The sequence below is a fragment of the Centroberyx affinis genome, unplaced genomic scaffold (assembly GCF_046629955.1).
Source record: "Centroberyx affinis isolate AG114_WGS23_722 - 3 ecotype Tasmania unplaced genomic scaffold, CSIRO-AGI_Caff_v1 ptg005832l_1, whole genome shotgun sequence".
In the NCBI taxonomy this organism is placed as follows: Eukaryota; Metazoa; Chordata; class Actinopteri; order Beryciformes; family Berycidae; genus Centroberyx; species Centroberyx affinis.
This window is the reverse complement of record NW_027282957.1, coordinates 15,001-34,077: the sequence shown is the minus strand read 5'-3', so window position 1 is coordinate 34,077 and position 19,077 is coordinate 15,001. Positions and strand designations below refer to the sequence as shown.

Here is a 19,077-nt window from a genome sequence, read left to right as displayed (position 1 = left end):
TAAATGAGATAGAAATAAAGTAAGTAGTCTCTCTCTCTGTCTCTACCTGTCTCTCTCTGTCTCTACCTGTCTGTCTCTGTCTGCCTGTCTGTCTGTCTATTCAGTGGCTGGTCTTGAGTCTAGATTTAAACTCATCTATTTCTTCCTCATCTGTAATCTGTCACTAGCCTGGTTCCAGACTCCTGACTCCGCCCACTCTTCAGATGGTCGACAGATTCAGGATCTGGTGTTTCTCTATTCAACGGCAATTTCTTGATCGGAAAAACGATCGGGGCAATCAGCACCTTTGTGGGCGGGACTTAAGTTTGAACCGTTTGTGCAACGGTTTCTCATTGGCATTTCGTCAGAATAATAGTCACTAGTGATCGGTTCAGATACTCAGTCACTAGTGATCGGTTCAGATACGTCAGTCACTAGTGATCGGTTCAGATGCGTCAGTCACTAGTGATCGGTTCAGATACTCAGTCACTAGTGATCGGTTCAGATGCGTCAGTCACTAGTGATCGGTTCAAATGTGTCAGTCACTAGTGATCGGTTCAGATATGTCAGTCACTAGTGATCGGTTCAGATGCGTCTGTCACTAGTGATCGGTTCAGATACTCAGTCACTAGTGATCAGTTCAGATACGTCTGTCACTAGTGATCGGTTCAGATGCGTCTGTCACTAGTGATCGGTTCAGATACTCAGTCACTAGTGATCGGTTCAGATGCGTCTGTCACTAGTGATCGGTTCAGATACTCAGTCACTAGTGATCGGTTCAGATGCGTCTGTCACTAGTGATCGGTTCAGATACTCAGTCACTAGTGATCGGTTCAGATGCGTCTGTCACTAGTGATCGGTTCAGATACGTCTGTCACTAGTGATCGGTTCAGATGCGTCTGTCACTAGTGATCGGTTCAGATGCGTCTGTCACTAGTGATCGGTTCAGATACGTCTGTCACTAGTGATCGGTTCAGATGCGTCTGTCACTAGTGAACGGTTCGGGGAAAATTAACACCCCCCCCGCACAGAAAACGGCTAACATGGAAGCAACGTCAGACTGAATAATGGAGTGAAAACAAAATGGCCATTCAGTCTGAATATCAGGCTAATCTAGAACCTGTGTGTCATCCAGAACCTGTCTGTCATCCAGAGCCTGTCTGTCATCCAGAACCTGTCTGTCATCCAGAGCCTGTCTGTCATCCAGAGCCTGTCTGTCTCTTCAGTAGATTCATTCATCAACATTAATGTTTTCCTGATGTGTGCGACTCTGTCGAAGCAGAGAGTGAAGCTGCTGAACCTAATCAATCAAATCAATAGGCTTCTTCCATACAAACTGTATTATCCTCATGAAGACATACTGAGGTCGCTTGGCTGATCAATAATCAGTTTAAGCATCTGTGCTATATAGAGAAAGTTGTTATTGTTGTTGTTGTTGTTGTTGTCTATACTCAGGTTGTGACAATGCAGAGCTGCAGCTCAGTGACAGATTGTTCTGGAAGTTCTGGAGGAAGAGACTGGGAAGAATCTGAATGAAAATATAATCTGCACAGAGAATCTGAATGAAAACATAATCTGCACAGAGAATCTGAATGAAAACATAATCTGCAGTCGACTCACCTTTCCCTCCAAAGCTGCACAGAAACAGACTTTCACTCCTGCTGCTCAATCTGCTAGAAAACATCTTCAGGTCTGTTTCTGTGCAGATTATGTTTTCATTCAGATTATCTGTGCAGATGATGTTTTCATTGTTACGACCTGGCTCAAGTGGCCATAACAAAAGGGAAACACACGATGATAAACGTTTAGCAAAAGAAGTATTTATTACACAAACTAAACCGAATGCCAACTAAACCAAATTAAACCAATTGAACCAAGTTACAAAGAATGAGTGAAGTAATCAAAGTATGAAGTGTGAGCGTCAGTGATGTCAGTAGAATGTGTAAGTGCTAAATGGTGGGTGTGTGTGTGTGTATATGTAGGGGTGTTGGAAGATGCATAAAAGCAAATAAACTAAGGCAGCAAAGCCAACCAAGCCGGAACGGGTGCCTGTAAGGAGAAGCAGAGAGAGAGTGAATGACTGCAGCCATCGCTTAACTAACTTCAGGACACCGGGCCCAGGTGCACTGAGTTACTGCGATTATGTCACCTACAGGGGAGGTACACAGATTAGACAGATACAAACTCCCAGATTACACCACAGGGGCCATCACACCCCCCCCCCTTAAGACGGGGGCCCCAAAGGGATCCCCAAAATGCTAAAAGTATAAATTATACATACTAACAGGCACACAAACAAACAAACAACAACAAAAAAACCCACACAAGTAACAACAAGGCTGTAACTCAGGCAGCCCACTAGGAAGACAGAGACCACACTACCCCACCGGGGCACGAGAAAGGGCATCCGCCACGACATTATCCTTGCCCTTAATATGCCTAATGTCCAAACCGTAGGACTGTAGGAGCATGGTCCACCTCATCAACCGCCGGTTTGGACAACTCAATGAACACAGAAAAGTAAGGGGGTTGTGGTCGGTGTAAACCACTACTGTGCTACCTCCAAAACCGACATACACCTCAAAGTGCTGGAGGGCCCAGATCAAGGCCAAAACGTCTCCTTCTCGATTGTCGAGTAGTTGAGTTGGTATGCGTTAAACTTCTTTGAAAAGTAGCAGACCGGCCTATCGACCCCCTCCCATTCCTGCAGCAAAACCGCACCCGCTCCAACATGACTAGCGTCAACCTCCAGCCTGAACGGCTCATCCAGGGGCGGCGCAGCGAGAACCGGAGCGGCACACAACAGGGTCTTCACGTCTTCAAACGCCACCTGACACTGGGCAGACCACACATACTTAACCTTACCCTTCAACAAATCGGTCAGGGGCGCAACCACTGTCGAAATTATTTTACAAAAGACCCGATAGTAACCTACCAGACCTAAGAACCGCATAAGTTCCTTTTTAGTAGCGGGCACGGGATACTGCATGACAGCCTGAACCTTCGCATCTACTGGACGAACTTGCCCCTGTCCGACCACCCGGCCGAGGTACGTCACCGTCGCCCTGGCAAACTCACACTCAGCCAGGTTGACAGTGAGACGCGCCTCAGCCAAGCGACCGAACAGAGCACCGATGCGTTGTATGTGGTCATCCCACGTGTCACTGAACACAACAACGTCATCAACGTAAACAGCACAACCATCAAGACCTGCTACCACCAGGTTCATGAGGTGCTGAAACGTCCCAGGCGCATTGCGAAGACCAAAGCTCTTAACTGTATATTCATACAGACCAAAAGTCACAAACGCTGAAATTTCCGATGCACGCGCTGTCAGAGGAACCTGCCTTTAATAAGTCAAATTTGCTCACGAATTTAGCTCAGCCCACCAAATCAATTCAATCCTCCATCCGCGGTAATGGGTAGGAATCCGCCTTGGTGACCTTATTAACCTTACGATAGTCGTTGCAAAACCGCGGGGACCCATCTGATTTACCAGCGAGCAGGCTAGGCGACGCCCAACTGGAGGATGACGGAACTGCGATCTGATTGTCTAGCATATATTTCACCTCAGACTCCAATACCCTGAGCTTGTCTGCCGGACAAGATAAAATCGCTGCTTAATTGGAGGAGTGTCTCCCACATCAATATCATGCTCAATGAGATTTGTGCGTGATGGTGTATCGCCAAACAATACCAGAAACTTCCTGACCAACTCTGATAACTCAGCTCTCTGTGACGCAGGTAAATGACTCAACAAACTATCCAGCTGACATAATGACTCAGAATTTTTTACCACACATGACAGGATCATCCGGCGCTTTAACGTCCCTCTCACCATCCAACCCCGCCTCCGGGACAACAGGATCTGACAGCACAGAATCAACCATCATTGTGGGGCCAACATTCACTCTCTGAGCCACGGAGTTACTCGCCTCAACGGTGTCACGAGCATAGTATGGCTTAAGCAGGTTGACATGACACAGTTGGGACGACTTCCTCCGATTTGGAGTAGCAATCAAGTAATTTTGATCTGAAACCTGCCTCTCAATAGTGTATGGGCCAGCAAACTTTGCCTGAAACGGTAAGACCTGAAGCGGCGTAAGAGCTAACACCTGATCCCCTGGGCTAAATTCACGGCGCTCGGCCCAAAGGTCATACAATTTCTTCATATTAGCCTGAGCACCCTCCAAATTTTTCCTTGCCACTTCCACAGCCACGTACAGATGATGACGAAACCCATTTACATAGTCCACTAAGTTTTTAGGGGCTCACTCTCAATCAAACCATCCTGTAGTATGGCCAAAGGACCCCGCACTATATGCCCAAAAACCAAATCGTTAGGGCTAAACCTTGTGCTTTCCTGCACAACTTCCCTGGCCGCCAACATAAGCCATGGAAGTCCCTCCTCCCAGTCCTTCCCCATCTCCATACCATACGCACGCAGCATGGACTTCAGTGTTTGATGGAACCGTTCCAGCGCCCCCTGGCTCTGTGCATGGTATGCCGACGCACGGTTATGCTTCACCCCCAGCTGCTGCAGGATCTGTTTAAACATATGGGAAATAAAGTTTTTTTTTTTAATTTATTGTGTATATAAGGAAGTCACAAAAGTGACACATGGCAAACAAAGCAAAGTATACTACAACAGATCCCCCCCCCCCCCCCCCCGAATTCCCTTGTTGCCCTCCCACCAACCCACTCCACCCCCACCCTCTAGCGCCTAACATGATGGACCAAGGCAGTGTACATAAGTAAATTAGAACTCTGGTCGCTTTGAATCACACGTGGAATGCCAAAAGTGGAGATGAACTGAGATAGAGCCCTAACTACTGGCTTCACTGAGATAGAGCGCAAGGGAAACGCTGCAGGATATCTTGTAGTTTGGCACATCACAGTTAGCATGTACGCACAACCAGAGGGTTAGGGTTAGGGTTAGGGTTAGGGTTAGGGTTAGGGTTAGGGTTAGGGTTAGGGTTAGGAGGCAACACAATCTATGATCAAATGCTCAAAGGGTTGGCTAACGGCTGGGATGGGACTGAGAGGCGTGGGCTTAACAACCTGACTCGGTTTACCAGTGAGCTGGCATATGTGGCACGACTTGACATATTTGGAGACATCACGCTTTAACCGAGGCCAAAAGAAGGAGCGTAGGACACGGTCCCCAAATGTCCAGATTCTGCCCCAGTCTCCTGTTGATACGAAGCGGTTTCTCCAGAACTTCAGTCTGAACCAGGAGGCACTGGAGGTTTGGTTTGTCTCTCTTTGGTTTGTCTCTCTTTGGTTTGTCTCTCTTTGTTTTCTCTCTCTTTGTTTTCTCTCACTTTGTTTTCTCTCTCTTTGGTTTATCTCTCTTTGTTTTCTCTCTCTTTGGTTTATCTCTCTTTGTTTTCTGTCTCTTTGTTATCTCTCTCTTTGGTTTGTCTCTTTGTTTTCTCTCTCTTTGTTTTCTCTCTCTTTGGTTTGTCTCTCTTTGGTTTATCCCTCTTTGGTTTGTTTCTCTTTGGTTTGTCCCTCTTTGGTTTGTCTCTCTTTGGTTTGTCTCTCTTTGGTTGGTCTCTCCAGTGCTGCAGGACACTCGGTGAAACAAAATGCAGCAAATCCTGCAACAAACACAATCAGTCTTGAGTTTTATAAGACTAAGCTGCAGCTCTGCATCGGAATACAGACAACAACAACATCAACAACAACAACAACAACAACAACAACAACATCAACAACAACAACAACAATATTCACATGTGAATCATATTGGATGGCTTATTGATAGGTTATTATTGCACGGCTTATTGATAAGTTATTATTGGACAGCTTATTGATAACTGCAGCCTTTGGTATATTTTGATGTGCTAAACTGAACTTATTTAAATGATGAATATTTATTAGTTCCATCTCACCTCTTCCATACTTTGCCCCCTGGTTGGAAGAAGGAATCTTCCAGTTATTTGTAAGAGAGAAAGATGAACATTAAAATCTCATTTGTTGACATTAATAAATGAAAATCAGTCAACTCAAAATAATCCTTTCACACAGGCCATTGTTTATTAATAAAGCCTTGCTGCTGTGTTTATATCCGCAGTGCCTTCAGTAATGGATTTGGACAGAGAGAGAGAGAGAGAGAGAGAGAGAGAGGGAGGGAGGGAGAGAGAGGGGGGGGAGAGAGGGAGAGAGAGAGGGGGGGGGAGAGAGGGAGAGAGAGAGAGAGAGGGAGAGAGAGGGAGGGGGAGGAAGGGAGAGAGAGAGAGAGACAGACAGACAGCATGAAGAACATTTTAATTTGTGTTTCCAATTTAAGTCAATTTATGTTTTATATATATTTCATATCATCTTTATTATAAAACCCAAAGTGAGTCTTTTATAGGTGTTTGGTGTGGAGTGTGTTTGCTCTCTGTCAGTCTAACATGGAAACATCAGGGAAACATCAGGGGAACATCAGAGGAACATCAGGGAAACATCAGAGGAACATCAGAGGAACATCAGGGAAACATCAGAGGAACATCAGAGAAACATCAGAGGAACATCAGGGAAACATCAGAGGAACATCAGAGGAACATCAGAGGAACATCAGGGAAACATCAGAGGAACATTAGAGGAACATCAGGGAAACATCAGAGGAACATCAGGGAAACATCAGAGGAACATCAGAGGAACATCAGGGAAACATCAGAGGAACATTAGAGGAACATCAGAGGAACATCAGAGGAACATCAGAGAAACATCAGAGAAACATCAGAGGAACATCAGAAGAACATCAGGGAAACATCAGAGGAACATTTTTTATTTTATTTTATTTAACCTTTATTTAACCAGGCAGGTCAATTAAGAACAAATTCTTATTTACAATGACGGCCTAGTGAGAGGACAAAAGGACCTCTCGAAGGGTAAAGGGAAAAGGGGACAAAAAAAAAAACACACGCAAAAGAAACTAAACAAAGAACAATCCAGATAAGACTATCAGACACAAATGTTACATACATCGCAGAGGCAGAGAAACCCAACACAGTATGGGAATGAGGAAATAATCAAAACACACACCAAACAAACAACCAAATAAAATTACAAGTCATGCAAGTCTTGAAGCAGAATAGACAAATTTCTTTGTCAGTTAAAAAGCTGGGTGACAGTTGCAGTTGTGTGTGAACAACTCTGCAATAGAGTCCTTAAAAGCGGTGAGGGAGATCAATTTCTCCAGTTTCAGAGTCTTTTGCAGCTCATTCCAACTGCTGGGAGCAGCAGACCGGAAGGAGGACCGGCCAAAAGAAGCATTAGCACGGGGAACTTCTAGCGAGATATGGCGGGCAGCTCTGGTGTTATAGGGAGTGGATGACAATTTTAACAAGTGTATCAAATAAGGAGGAGTCAGACCAAGGAGGGTTTTGTAAACAAGTGTAAGCCAATGGATCTCTCGTCAAATGTGTAACGATGGCCAATTAACAGAGGTGTATAAGTCACAATGATGTGTTGTATAGGGGGCGTTTGTGGCAAACCTAATTGCTGAGTGGCACAAAACATTAAGGCGTTCAAGGTTATTCTTGCTTGCATGTCTGTAAATGACATCACCATAGTCAAACAAGGGGAGAATGGTCATTTGGACTAGGGAGCGTTTCGCAGAGTGAGTAAAGGAAGAGCGATTCCGGTACAAGAAGCCAAGTCTTGCTTTTATTTTTGACTGAAGATGTAATAAATGCTGAGAAAAAGAAAGTGTGTTATCTAACCATATACCAAGGTATTTTTAAGAGTGACTTGTGTCCAGAACTGAGCCGTTAGTTGTTGTGATGCTTCCAGGCGGGATAACAGGCTTCCTACCAAACCACATAACTTTTGTTTTAGATGTGTTCAAAACGAGGTTAAGACCAGAGAAAGCCACCTGTATACTATTGAAGCTGTCTTGAAGAGAGCGCAGAACAGCATCAGGGGAAGATCCAACTGAATATAAAACTGTATCATCTGCATACAAAAGAATCTTTGACTTTCCTACTATACTGACAATGTTATTTATGTATAAGGAGAACAGAGTGGGGCCAAGGATAGAGCCTTGAGGTACACCTTTAGTAACAGGCAAGGGCTGCGACAGGTGGTGTTCTGATTTAACGCACTGGGTTCTACCAGACAAATAGCAGGAGAACCAGGCTAAGGAATGGTAGTTGACACCAATGTTACCAAGTCTGTCTCTGAGAATCGAGTGATCTACTGTGTCAAAACCTTTTGCTAGATCAATAAAAAATTGCTGCACAATGTTGTTTGGAATCAAGAGTGGTAATAATGTCATTGAGGACCTTAAGAGTTGCAGTGACACAGCCATGCCCAGACCGGAAACCAGATTGCATACCAGAGATAATACTGTAAGTGTCAAGATATGATGTTAGTTGCCTATTTATAAGTTTTTCCAAAATCTTAGATATACAGGGCAAGATAGAAATAGGCCTGTAACAATTAGGATCAGTCTGATCACCCCCTTTAAACAAAGGTAAAACAATAGCAGCTTTCCAAGAACAAGGGATTTCAGCAGTTTGAATGGAAAGATTAAAGAGATAAGAAACTGGGGCAGCAATTATGGGAGCAGCAACCTTGAAAAAGTAAGGGTCAAGGTCATCAGACCCAGATGGTTTTTTAGGGTCTAGCTTAAGTAGCTCATCCAGCACTTCATCCACAGTGATAGTGCGAAAACTGAAAGAATCTACTGAAGATGAGATGGCACTGTGTGAAGACACAGCATCAGACAGGCTAGCAGAATTGTGGGCCTGGGGGAGTTGGTAGAATCAAATAAGAACCCAGATGTGATGAAATGGCGATTGAAGACCTCTGCCATGAGCACCTTGTCTGAAACGATTGTACCATCAGAGTTAAGGGACATAAGAAACCGGGAGAACGGGTTCTTATCTTCCATAACTCTGACCGTTTTCCAGAACCTATTTGGATCTGAGATACTATGGGAGAACTGATCTTTAAAATAATCAGCTTTGAGTTTTCGGATGGTCTGGGTGCATTTATTTCAAAGTTGTCTGAATATCAGCCAGTCTGTAGGAAACTGTGAGAGTCGAGCCTTATGCCAGGAAGCATTTTTGCGATGAAGAAGCTCAACCAGATCACGGTTAGTCCATGGACTGAGACGAGTCTTAATTCTCATTGACCTTCTGGGGGCATGTTTATTGATAATAGTACTAAAATCATTATAAAACAGGTTCCAGGCATCTTCAATAGAGGGGATCAGACTGATTCTATGCCATTTTATAGTGGCTAGGTCATGCAGAAAGGCTTGCTCATTTAAATTTTTCAAGCAACATTTATAACAGACCAGAGGTGTTTTTTTAACGGAACAATTTGCACAAATACAAGCTGTAAAACAATGGTCACTGAGAGCATTACAGAAAACCCCAGTACGATACATGTGGGGTGTGTTTGTGAGTATAACATCAATGAGAGTTGCCTTTTCTGACTGCTTGGTGTCATATCTTGTTGGAGTAGAAATAATTTGCGAGAGATATCAGGGAAACATCAGAGGAACATCAGAGAAACATCAGAGGAACATCAGAGGAACATCAGGGAAATATCAGGGGAACATCAGAGGAATGTAGACCCATGACGTCACGTCACACGGTTCTCACCTTAAACCACTGATCCACCTGAACGACCTGAAATAACCTTCATGCTCCCCAAGCTGCGGTCCTTGATGATGTCATTGTTACCTCAGTTTGCTGGTGCAGACTGTCAACCTTATGCTCTGTACAGATTGATTGATTGATTGATTGATTGACTGACTGACTGACTGATTCATTGACTGATTGATTGATCTCCCCTCAGGTGCCTACAACAGAGGATGACAAATCTTCACTGAACATTGCGTCATTATGACATCATCAGCGACCGTCCCCTCCTTCCTCCCCCACCATCATCATCATCATCAGTACGGCTCGCTCTGGATCGGACGCGCGCCCCGCCCCTCGACCCTCTGGCCCCGCCTCCTCTGGTTCCTGTGCGCCTGGATCGGTCGTCAGGCGGTCCGGGTGGGCGCGTCCCACCAGCACTTCCACCCCCACTCCATTAAAATCCCGGGCGACATCACGCTGGGCGGCCTGTTCCCCGTTCACGCCCGCGGACCCCACGGCCTGCCCTGCGGCGAGCTGAAGAAGGAGAAGGGGATCCACCGCATGGAGGCCATGCTGTACGCTCTGGACCAGATCAACGCCGACCCGGACCTGCTGCCCAACATCACGCTCGGCGCCCGCATCCTGGACACCTGCTCCAGAGACACCTACGCCCTGGAGCAGTCGCTCACCTTCGTCCAGGCGCTCATCCAGAAAGACACTTCTGACATCCGCTGCTCCAACGGAGAGCCGCCGATCATCAGGAGGCCGGAGAGGGTGGTTGGAGTCATCGGAGCCTCCGCCAGCTCCGTCTCCATCATGGTGGCCAACGTGCTGCGACTGTTCGAGGTAAAGGAACTCCAGCTGTGCTGTTTTTATTATTATAGCATCTCACCTGGTAGAGGTAAACAGAGGAGGAGAGGAGAGGAGGAGTAGAGGAGAGGAGGAGGAGGGGAGAGAAGAGGAGAGGAGAGGAGGAGGGGAGGAGGGGAGAGAAGAGGAGAGGAGGAGAGGAGAGAGGGGGAGAGAGGAGGAGAGGAGGAGGGGAGATAAGAGGAGAGGAGGAGAGGAGATAAGAGGAGGGGAGAGAGAGGAGGAGAGGACGAGAGAGAGGAGGAGAGGAGATGAGGAGAGGAGAGGAGGAGAGAGGAGGTGGTGAGGAGCGGAGGAGAGGAGAGAGGAGGAGAGGAGAGGAGGTGAGGAGAGGAGGAAGGGAGAAGAGAGGAGAGGAGGAGAAGACATTCACCTCTCCTCCTCTCCTCTTAGGGAATTTCAGTCATTTCTCATGGATTTAGTGTGATTTCTCCTCATTGTTATTTGTGTCTTTGAGTGTTTACAGCAAACTGAGATGAAGACTCATCAGCACAGATCAGTTTTCATTAAGAAATTATTTTTGTTGTGAATTCAGCCGCCGGGACAAAACAACAACAACAACATGAGATAAGAAAACAAATAAGACAAAGAGAAACAAGTCACATCAAACCACAACATCACAACCTGCTGACAGACAGACAGGTGGACAGACAGACAGGTAGACAGACAGGTAGACAGGTAGACAGATGGACAGACAGGTCGGCAGGTAAACAGGTAGACAGACAGGTAGACAGGTAGACAGGTAGACAGGTAGACAGACAGACAGGCAGACAGACGGACAGACAGGTCGACAGGTAGACAGACAGGTAGACAGGTAGACAGACAGGTAGACAGACAGACAGAAAGACAGACAGACAGGCGGACAGACAGGTAGACAGGTAGACAGACAGGTAAACAGGTAGTCAGACAGGTAGACAGGTAGACAGACAGGTAAACAGGTAGACAGACAGGTAGACAGGTAGACAGGTAGACAGACAGCTAACAGAGATGAAGTCTGGACGGTGGATTAGGGTTTTAAACAGACAGTTTGTGTTTGGATGACTGGCTGTCCAACCAATAAAAGCTTTTAATGACAGAGCGTGTGTGTGTGTGTGTGTGTGTGTGTGTGTGTGTGTGTGTGTGTGTGTGTGTGTGTGTGTGTGTGTGTGTGTGTGTGTGTGTGTGTGTCCCCTCCAGGCCTTTAATTGTTTTCAGTCCTTCTCTCCAGGATTATCATTACTGTTGTTTGTTCAAAACGTCTTTAACCATTTTTGATGATACTGAAACAGAGATAAGAGTTAAAGTCTTTTTAAAGTGGATACAGACAACTTTTCATCTTCCCCCCGTTGTCTCCCCCTAGTGTTTCCAAGTGGTATTGTTGTTTGCTCCGCTGTCTCAAAGACATTTTAGAAAGGCCACTGCAAGAAAACCTGTTCTTTGTTTAGATTATCAAACGGACAATGGATCATTTGTTTGTTTCTGGCTGCTAGCGTTAGCAACATGGCTAACGTTGCTAACGCTAGTGACGCTAGCTAATGCTAATGCTAGCAGACAGAAACAAACCTAGTTAGAAGTTTGTTTCTTTTGTTCCAGAAACAAACATAGATGTTTGTTTCTGGCTGGTCCTGGCTTCCTTGTAGCTCCTGGTTCGTTTTCTGGCTGCTAGCGGTAGCGTTAGCCATGTTACCAACGCTACCGCTAGCAGCCTGGCTACTGTCCAAAGCAAGAAACAACCGTAAGAATCCCAATTTGAACTAGAAACCCCGATCTCAGTGCTATGATAAAGCCAGAGTAAAACATCCAGTAGTATTAATAAGTAGGCAGGTTGTGTGTTTTTTCCCGGTAACTACCGATAGCTACCAGGGAAAACCTATTCTATTCCTCTTCTGCTTTTGCAATGGATGACTCACTTCCTTTGTGCCGTAAATGGAGCCTTCATTCTCCTGGAGATCGTACTCGGGGGCAGACAGAGTTGCATAGTGAAAGCGAAGCTTATAGGGAACCAATCTAAACACTGATGGTGTCATTATTCTATAGACATTACACTGTGCAATCAACATTTACTTCATAATGATAAGTTAAAGCAAAAAAGTTGTCTATAAGGTCTTTAAAGTCGGTCATTTTAAAGTCTAAGTTTTGTTCAGGGAGTTAAAGTCGGTCTTTTTAAAGTCTAAGTTTTGTTCAGGGAGTTAAAGTCGGTCTTTTTAAAGTCTAAGTTTTGTTCCAGAGAGTAAAGTCTGTCTACTATTAAAAGTCAGCATACTGCTGCATTTACAGAACATAAGCCGACTGATTACTTGTTGAAATGAAAGCATTGAAGCAAAATTATAAAAACAAAAGCACTGTGTTACCTTCAGATGAACTTTAAAGCATTTAATCCAACAAGGCAATTAAAGGCAATTAATTAAAGGGAAACAACGAGGTTTAAAATTCACAAAATCAGCGACTGGTTCACGAGCGTCGTGTGCAGTTAGTAACAGTCTGGGCATGCTCACTGATCCTGATCAGTGTACTGATCCAACACCAGCTGGAGTTCAGTTCTCACTATAGGAGTGATATAGGAGTGATATAGGAATGATATAGGAGTGATATCGGAGCGTTATAGCAGTGATATAGGAGTGATATAGGAGCGATATCGGAGCGTTATAGCAGTGATATAGGAGTGATATAGGAGCGATATCGGAGCGTTATAGCAGTGATATAGGAGTGATATAGGAGCGATATGGGAGTGATATAGCAGTGATATAGGAGTGATATAGGAGCGATATGGGAGTGATATAGGAGTGATATAGGAGTGATATAGGAGTGATATGGGAGCGATATCGGAGCGTTATAGCAGTGATATAGGAGTGATATAGGAGCGATATGGGAGTGATATAGGAGTGATATAGGAGTGATATAGGAGTGATATAGCAGTGATATAGGAGTGATATAGGAGTGATATCGGAGTGATATCGGAGCGTTATAGCAGTGATATAGGAGTGATATCGGAGTGATATCGGAGCGTTATAGCAGTGATATAGGAGTGATATAGGAGCATTATAGGAGTGATATAGGAGTGGAGCGTTATAGGAATGATATAGGAGTGATATGGGAGTGATATAGGAGTGATATAGGAGCGATATGGGAGCCATATAGGAGTGATATAGGAGCATTATAGGAGTGATATAGGAGTGATATGGGAGTGATATAGGAGTGATATAGGAGCGTTATAGCAGTGATATAGGAGTGATATAGGAGTGATATCGGAGTGATATCGGAGCGTTATAGCAGTGATACAGGAGTGATATAGGAGCATTATAGGAGTGATATAGGAGTGGAGCGTTATAGGAGTGATATGGGAGTGATATAGGAGTGATATAGGAGCGATATGGGAGCCATATAGGAGTGATATAGGAGCGTTATAGGAGTGATATGGGAGTGATATGGGAGTGATATGGGAGTGATATAGGAGGCTGTCCTTTTCCATACATTGCGATTTTAGGGGGGAAAAAAACATCATTGCATCAAAACATCATTGAAACTCACTCTTGTGCAGTTTGAATTAGTTGACAAGATGGACACCACACAAAAGAATTAGGTACAGCAGTCTGTCCTTATACATGAAAACTCCTGAACACAATGAAATACTTTCCCAGAAGGTTTTGTCTTTATTACAAATGTCAAGGTAACTCTCACTCCTAGTAGGCACCGTGCCGACCCTTCAATGAGCAGTGAGAGAATGGTCATATTGTTCTTATTCTAATTAAAAATAACAGAAGTAAGACTTACAATTCGCAGCTGTGGGTCTCACTTACTGATAACCCACTCTCCTCTTCTTCTTCTTTTCAGTCTGAAAAGGTTAAATGCCTATAACAGGAAATGTTAACACTTCACAGTGACTTTCACATATGAGATGTTATATCATCTCTTCATGCCAAATAATTCATGCATTCTTCACATGCAAAAGGAGGGTGTATACATTCAATGTGAATCCTCTTTTTGACTCTAATTTCCAATTGCACCTTGTGAGCGTACCCATATATTTATTTCCTTAATAGTTTTATTCTCCTGCTTACATTGACTCTTCCCTTAATCCTTGAATTACTTACTTGAATATATATTTATTGAAAAGGGTCTTATAAGAGGAAGAGATGCACACAGCAGGAGGCTACGTACACATTTTCAAAGAGGAATTAATTGAACTAGGCATTTATGTATCTTCCAAGGACATACAGAATGTGCTGACATCAAGATAGTACACAAAAGGAGAATAAAAGTTACACATATGTCTTAACTTAGAGTCTCCATGGACATCTTGGAGACATGCTGGAGCCATTCTGACAACAAGACCTCTGTTGGCACAAGGGTTAAGTTTCCTTCCATAGGAGTGATATAGGAGTGATATGTAAGGGATAATGTACAGCGAGTGGGTCATTATTGCGAAATAAACCCAGACAATACCCAATACCCTGAAGGGTACATCGCTGTACATTATCCCGCTTATTACTAAAGAAATCAATAATTTGATACAAAATATTGATTTAAAAATGATTTTATTGATTTAAAAATGATTTTATTGCTTTCGCTACAAACAATAGTCCGTTAGATTCTACGGTTGGAACTGCGTCCATAGCAACGTAAACTCCATAGCCTTCTTAAAATTAGCCTACTTAGTGTTATAATTCATGTTAAACTGAACATTTCCATTGATGGTGAAGTGAGACAAGATGAATGGGACTTCTTTGGGAATATTGATGTTGACGTTTTTGTCCTCATTCATCTCTACGTTTCCTTCTTGCCAGGGCTTTGCAGTTGACACAGCTAATCAAGCTAATACAGCTAATACAGCTAATAAAGCTAATACAACTAATACAGCTAATACAGCTAGTACAGCTAATCAAGATAAAATAATGGTGCAGAAACTATTAGCATCAGTTTGACTTGCAGTAGAGTCTTTATGTCTACTGGCCACAGCCAGCCATACATCCAGTAGATTCAAGATATTTTCTTCTAAACTGCTTGAATCAAATCCACAAGCTGTTTAGTAGGCTATCTCTGTTCAGCTAACTGTTCATCTGATTAGCTACCTGTTAGCTAACTGTTCAGCCAACTGTTAGCTAACTGTTAGCTAACTGTTCAGCTAACGGCAACTGACTGTTTACCAGTTTCATGCTGATCGCCACCCAACACAAGGTGATGGAGGCTTGTTGTAGCAGATGGTTACCATGGTTACCATGATATACACAAGCAGTTAGGTGATGAGGTGGGTCAGATTTTCCCCGGCTTCACAAGCATTGCCATAACAACATGATGATGATAATGATTATGCGTACTTTCACCACTTACACCAGCCTTGTTTAGTCAGTTTGAATCGAACGCTGGAGCGTTTCCCCCTTGGTTCAGATGGTTTGAACACACTGATTGAATCCTGGTGTGGACCAAACCACCGCTCTCTGGTCCGCCTCGAAGATCTGGTCTGGTCCGCTTCCAAGTGAACTGTGGAGCGGTTCATGGTGAGAACACCATTCCAACCAATCGCAGGGAGCGAACCATTTACTCTGCATTTTATTGGTTAAAAACAACATCTTCACATCCTGTTTTGGTGACTGGGGAAACTAGCGTTTGCATAGATCAACTTTTTGGGATTTTTGCATGATTGCAATCGTCATGCAGCTCTGTAGTTTGGACCAACTTACCTCTCTGGTCCTGTATGGCAAATGCCAACAAGTCGTGGTAGGATGTCAGCAGAGCCTTCTTCTGTGATCAGATTGCAGAGCGTCTTCGTCGAATTCTCTGTATTATTAAATTATTGAATACTCGCATTCATTCATATGTGTAATCCTGTAGAGTCTGCTGATCTGCCTCCAAATCAAGACCAACATGAACAGAACAAATGCGCAACATGCATCATATCCCGTTAACTGTCATCACACATTGCTAATTGCTACATATGCAAACTACAACCAAGAAAAACAACAGAGTAGATATGTAAACAGCACAGCCAGCAAAAAGTCATGAAAATAAGCTTCATCTGATGCAGTGGAGGCACCCGACACATCGCCTGTGTTTGGTTAAAACACGCTACATTCAAAGCTATTTAGTAAATCCTCCCCTGTTGTGTCTCATGTCACTTAAATCAACCCACGTAGTGAAATTTTTATTATTTCTTATGTATTTATTCTTAAAATTTCAGCAGTCAAAAATCTCTGGGAATTTATTTTTTCCATCCCGAGAGACTGAGGCTGATTACCGGGGTCTCCCAGCCGGCGACCCCATCTGCACCGTTTGATTTTTGGCTTTGTGAAAGCGAACCGAACGAGCTGGAAAACAAAACAATGTCTCTTCTCACATCGGTGCGAACCAAGGAAGCCTGTCAGGTCTGAAAGTGCCCTAAGAATGATGAGTCGTAATGAGAGTTTTCAAGAGCTTGTTGACAGACAGGTAGACAGACGGGTAGAGAGACAGACAGACTGACAGAGAGACAGACAGGTAGACAGACGGGTAGAGAGACAGATAGACTGACAGAGAGACAGACAGGTAGACAGACGGGTAGAGAGAAAGACAGACTGACAGAAAGACAGACAGGTAGACAGAGTGATCAAGCCATCAGCTGGTTAGGAGTCTCTCTCCCTGTCTTCATCTCTCTCTCTCTACGTCTTCGGTCTTTTGCACTTCTTTTGCAATTTTTCACACTAACCAGGAAGGCCCATTTATTACACACACACACACACGCATGCACACATGCACACACAAACACACACATACACAGACACACACACACACACTTATGGCTGATGTGGGTTAATGTGATTGTCATTCAGGTTATTGAGGCTTTGACACAGTTTCTGCTGCGGCTTCCCACTATTATGCAACACTAATCCTGGAGGTGTGTGTGTGTGTGTGTGTGTGTGTGTGTGTGTGTGTGTGTGTGTGTGTGTGTGTGTGTGTGTGTGTGTGTGTGCGTGTATGTGTGTATGTCTGTGTATGTGCAGTGGCCTGGAACTGTCACTCAGGTCTGTTTAAGCTTACCAGCTACCAGTGCCTCCAGTACTCCCAGTGTCCCCAGTGTTACCAGTGTCACTGGTATCACCAGTGTTAGCAGTGTCACCAGTGTTACCAGTGTTACCAGTGTCACTACTTTTACCATTGTCACCATTGTCACCAGTGTCACTGGTCTCACCAGTGTTACCAGTGTCACTAGTGTTACTAGTGTTACCAGTGTCACCAGTGTCACTACCGTTACCATTGTCACCAGTGTCACTGGTATCACCAGTGTTACCAGTGTCACTAGTGCTACCAGTGTCACCAGTGTTACTGGTATCACCAGTGTTACCAGTGTCACCAGTGTCACTAGTGCTACCAGTGTCACCAGTGTCACTGGTATCACCAGTGTCACCAATGTTGCATCTAGCACCGCTAGATGCAACAAGTTTTCTAACTTCTTTCTGGTGTAGTTCCACTTATCTAATGTTATTACTAGTTATTCCATCTATTTTACTTGGATATTATTTCATTATTTCCACTAATTACTGTGTAATTAATGGCCTGTAATTTAAAGGGTTACCATTGGTTATTATTGATTTGTCTTCCAGATCCCTCAGGAGAGTTGTTTGTCAACAGCCTAGGAGCTTCATCATGATTACTCAATATTAATTATTAGTTATTGATCTGTCTTCTAGATCCCTCAGGTGAGTTATGCGTCGACAGCTCCGGAGCTCAGTGATAATAACCGCTACGACTTCTTCTCGCGGGTCGTTCCTCCTGACTCCTACCAGGCTCAGGCCATGCTGGACATCGTCAAAGCTCTGGGCTGGAACTACGTCTCCACCCTCGCCTCCGAGGGAAACTACGGAGAGAGTGGAGTAGACACCTTCATGCAGATATCCAGAGAAGCTGGTATGTCTATTCTATTGTATTCTATTCTGTTCTGTTCTGTTCCATTCTCTTTATATAACTCTTCTGTTTGTACCACTAATTCCATTCTGTTCTATCCTATTGGTCTTTACTACAGTAGAACAGGTATCTAGAGGGACAGGTGTGTTATATTCTATTTGAGGGAAGCGGTGAGGTGGAGTCTTGGTGGGGAAATGGAGAGAAGTGAGACACATTAAGTTTCCTGTATCCGTCTCCTCCTGTCTTAGTCAGAGGTGGAGCCTTGGAGAAACATCAGAGATGAACAGCCAGTTTCCCAAAGAGGAGGATTAAATTATCCTTCATGTTCACTGAATTCCCTAAAGGCAAAAATATAAAGTGTGGCTGAGCTCTCCGCCATGTTGCTGGTCCTCTCCTTCCCTGAAGAACTTTGACAGTGATTCTGGAACGTGGTAGGAAGAAACAGACTGGGTCATATCAAGTCACTGCACCAGTATGGAGAGTCACTGCACCACTATGGAGAGTCACTGCACCAGTATGGAGGGTCACTGCACCAGTATGGAGAGTCACTGCACCAGTATGGAGAGTCACTGCACCAGTATGTAGAGTCACTGCACCAGTATGGAGAGTCACTGCACCAGTATGTAGTCACTGCACCAGTATGGAGAGTCACTGCACCAGTATGGAGAGTCACTGCACCAGTATGGAGAGTCACTGCACCAGTATGGAGAGTCACTGCACCAGTATGGAGAGTCACTGCACCAGTATGGAGAGTCACTGCACCAGTATGGAGGGTCACTGCACCAGT

At 44.4% G+C, this 19,077-nt stretch overlaps 1 protein-coding gene across 1 annotated transcript in view; it reads left to right on the top strand.

Moving 5' to 3' along the window:
* Positions 1-4,340: 4,340 nt before the first annotated feature.
* Positions 4,341-19,077, top strand: part of LOC139667865 (metabotropic glutamate receptor 6-like) — a gene marked incomplete at its 3' end in the record, with an annotated part of 27,908 nt that continues 13,171 nt past the window's right edge. Inside the window, exons 1-3 of the mRNA XM_071547340.1 lie at positions 4,341-4,353; positions 9,916-10,412; positions 18,077-18,293. Coding sequence (XP_071403441.1) covers positions 10,128-10,412; positions 18,077-18,293 — 502 coding nt within the window. The remainder of the gene's footprint in view (positions 4,354-9,915; positions 10,413-18,076; positions 18,294-19,077) is intronic.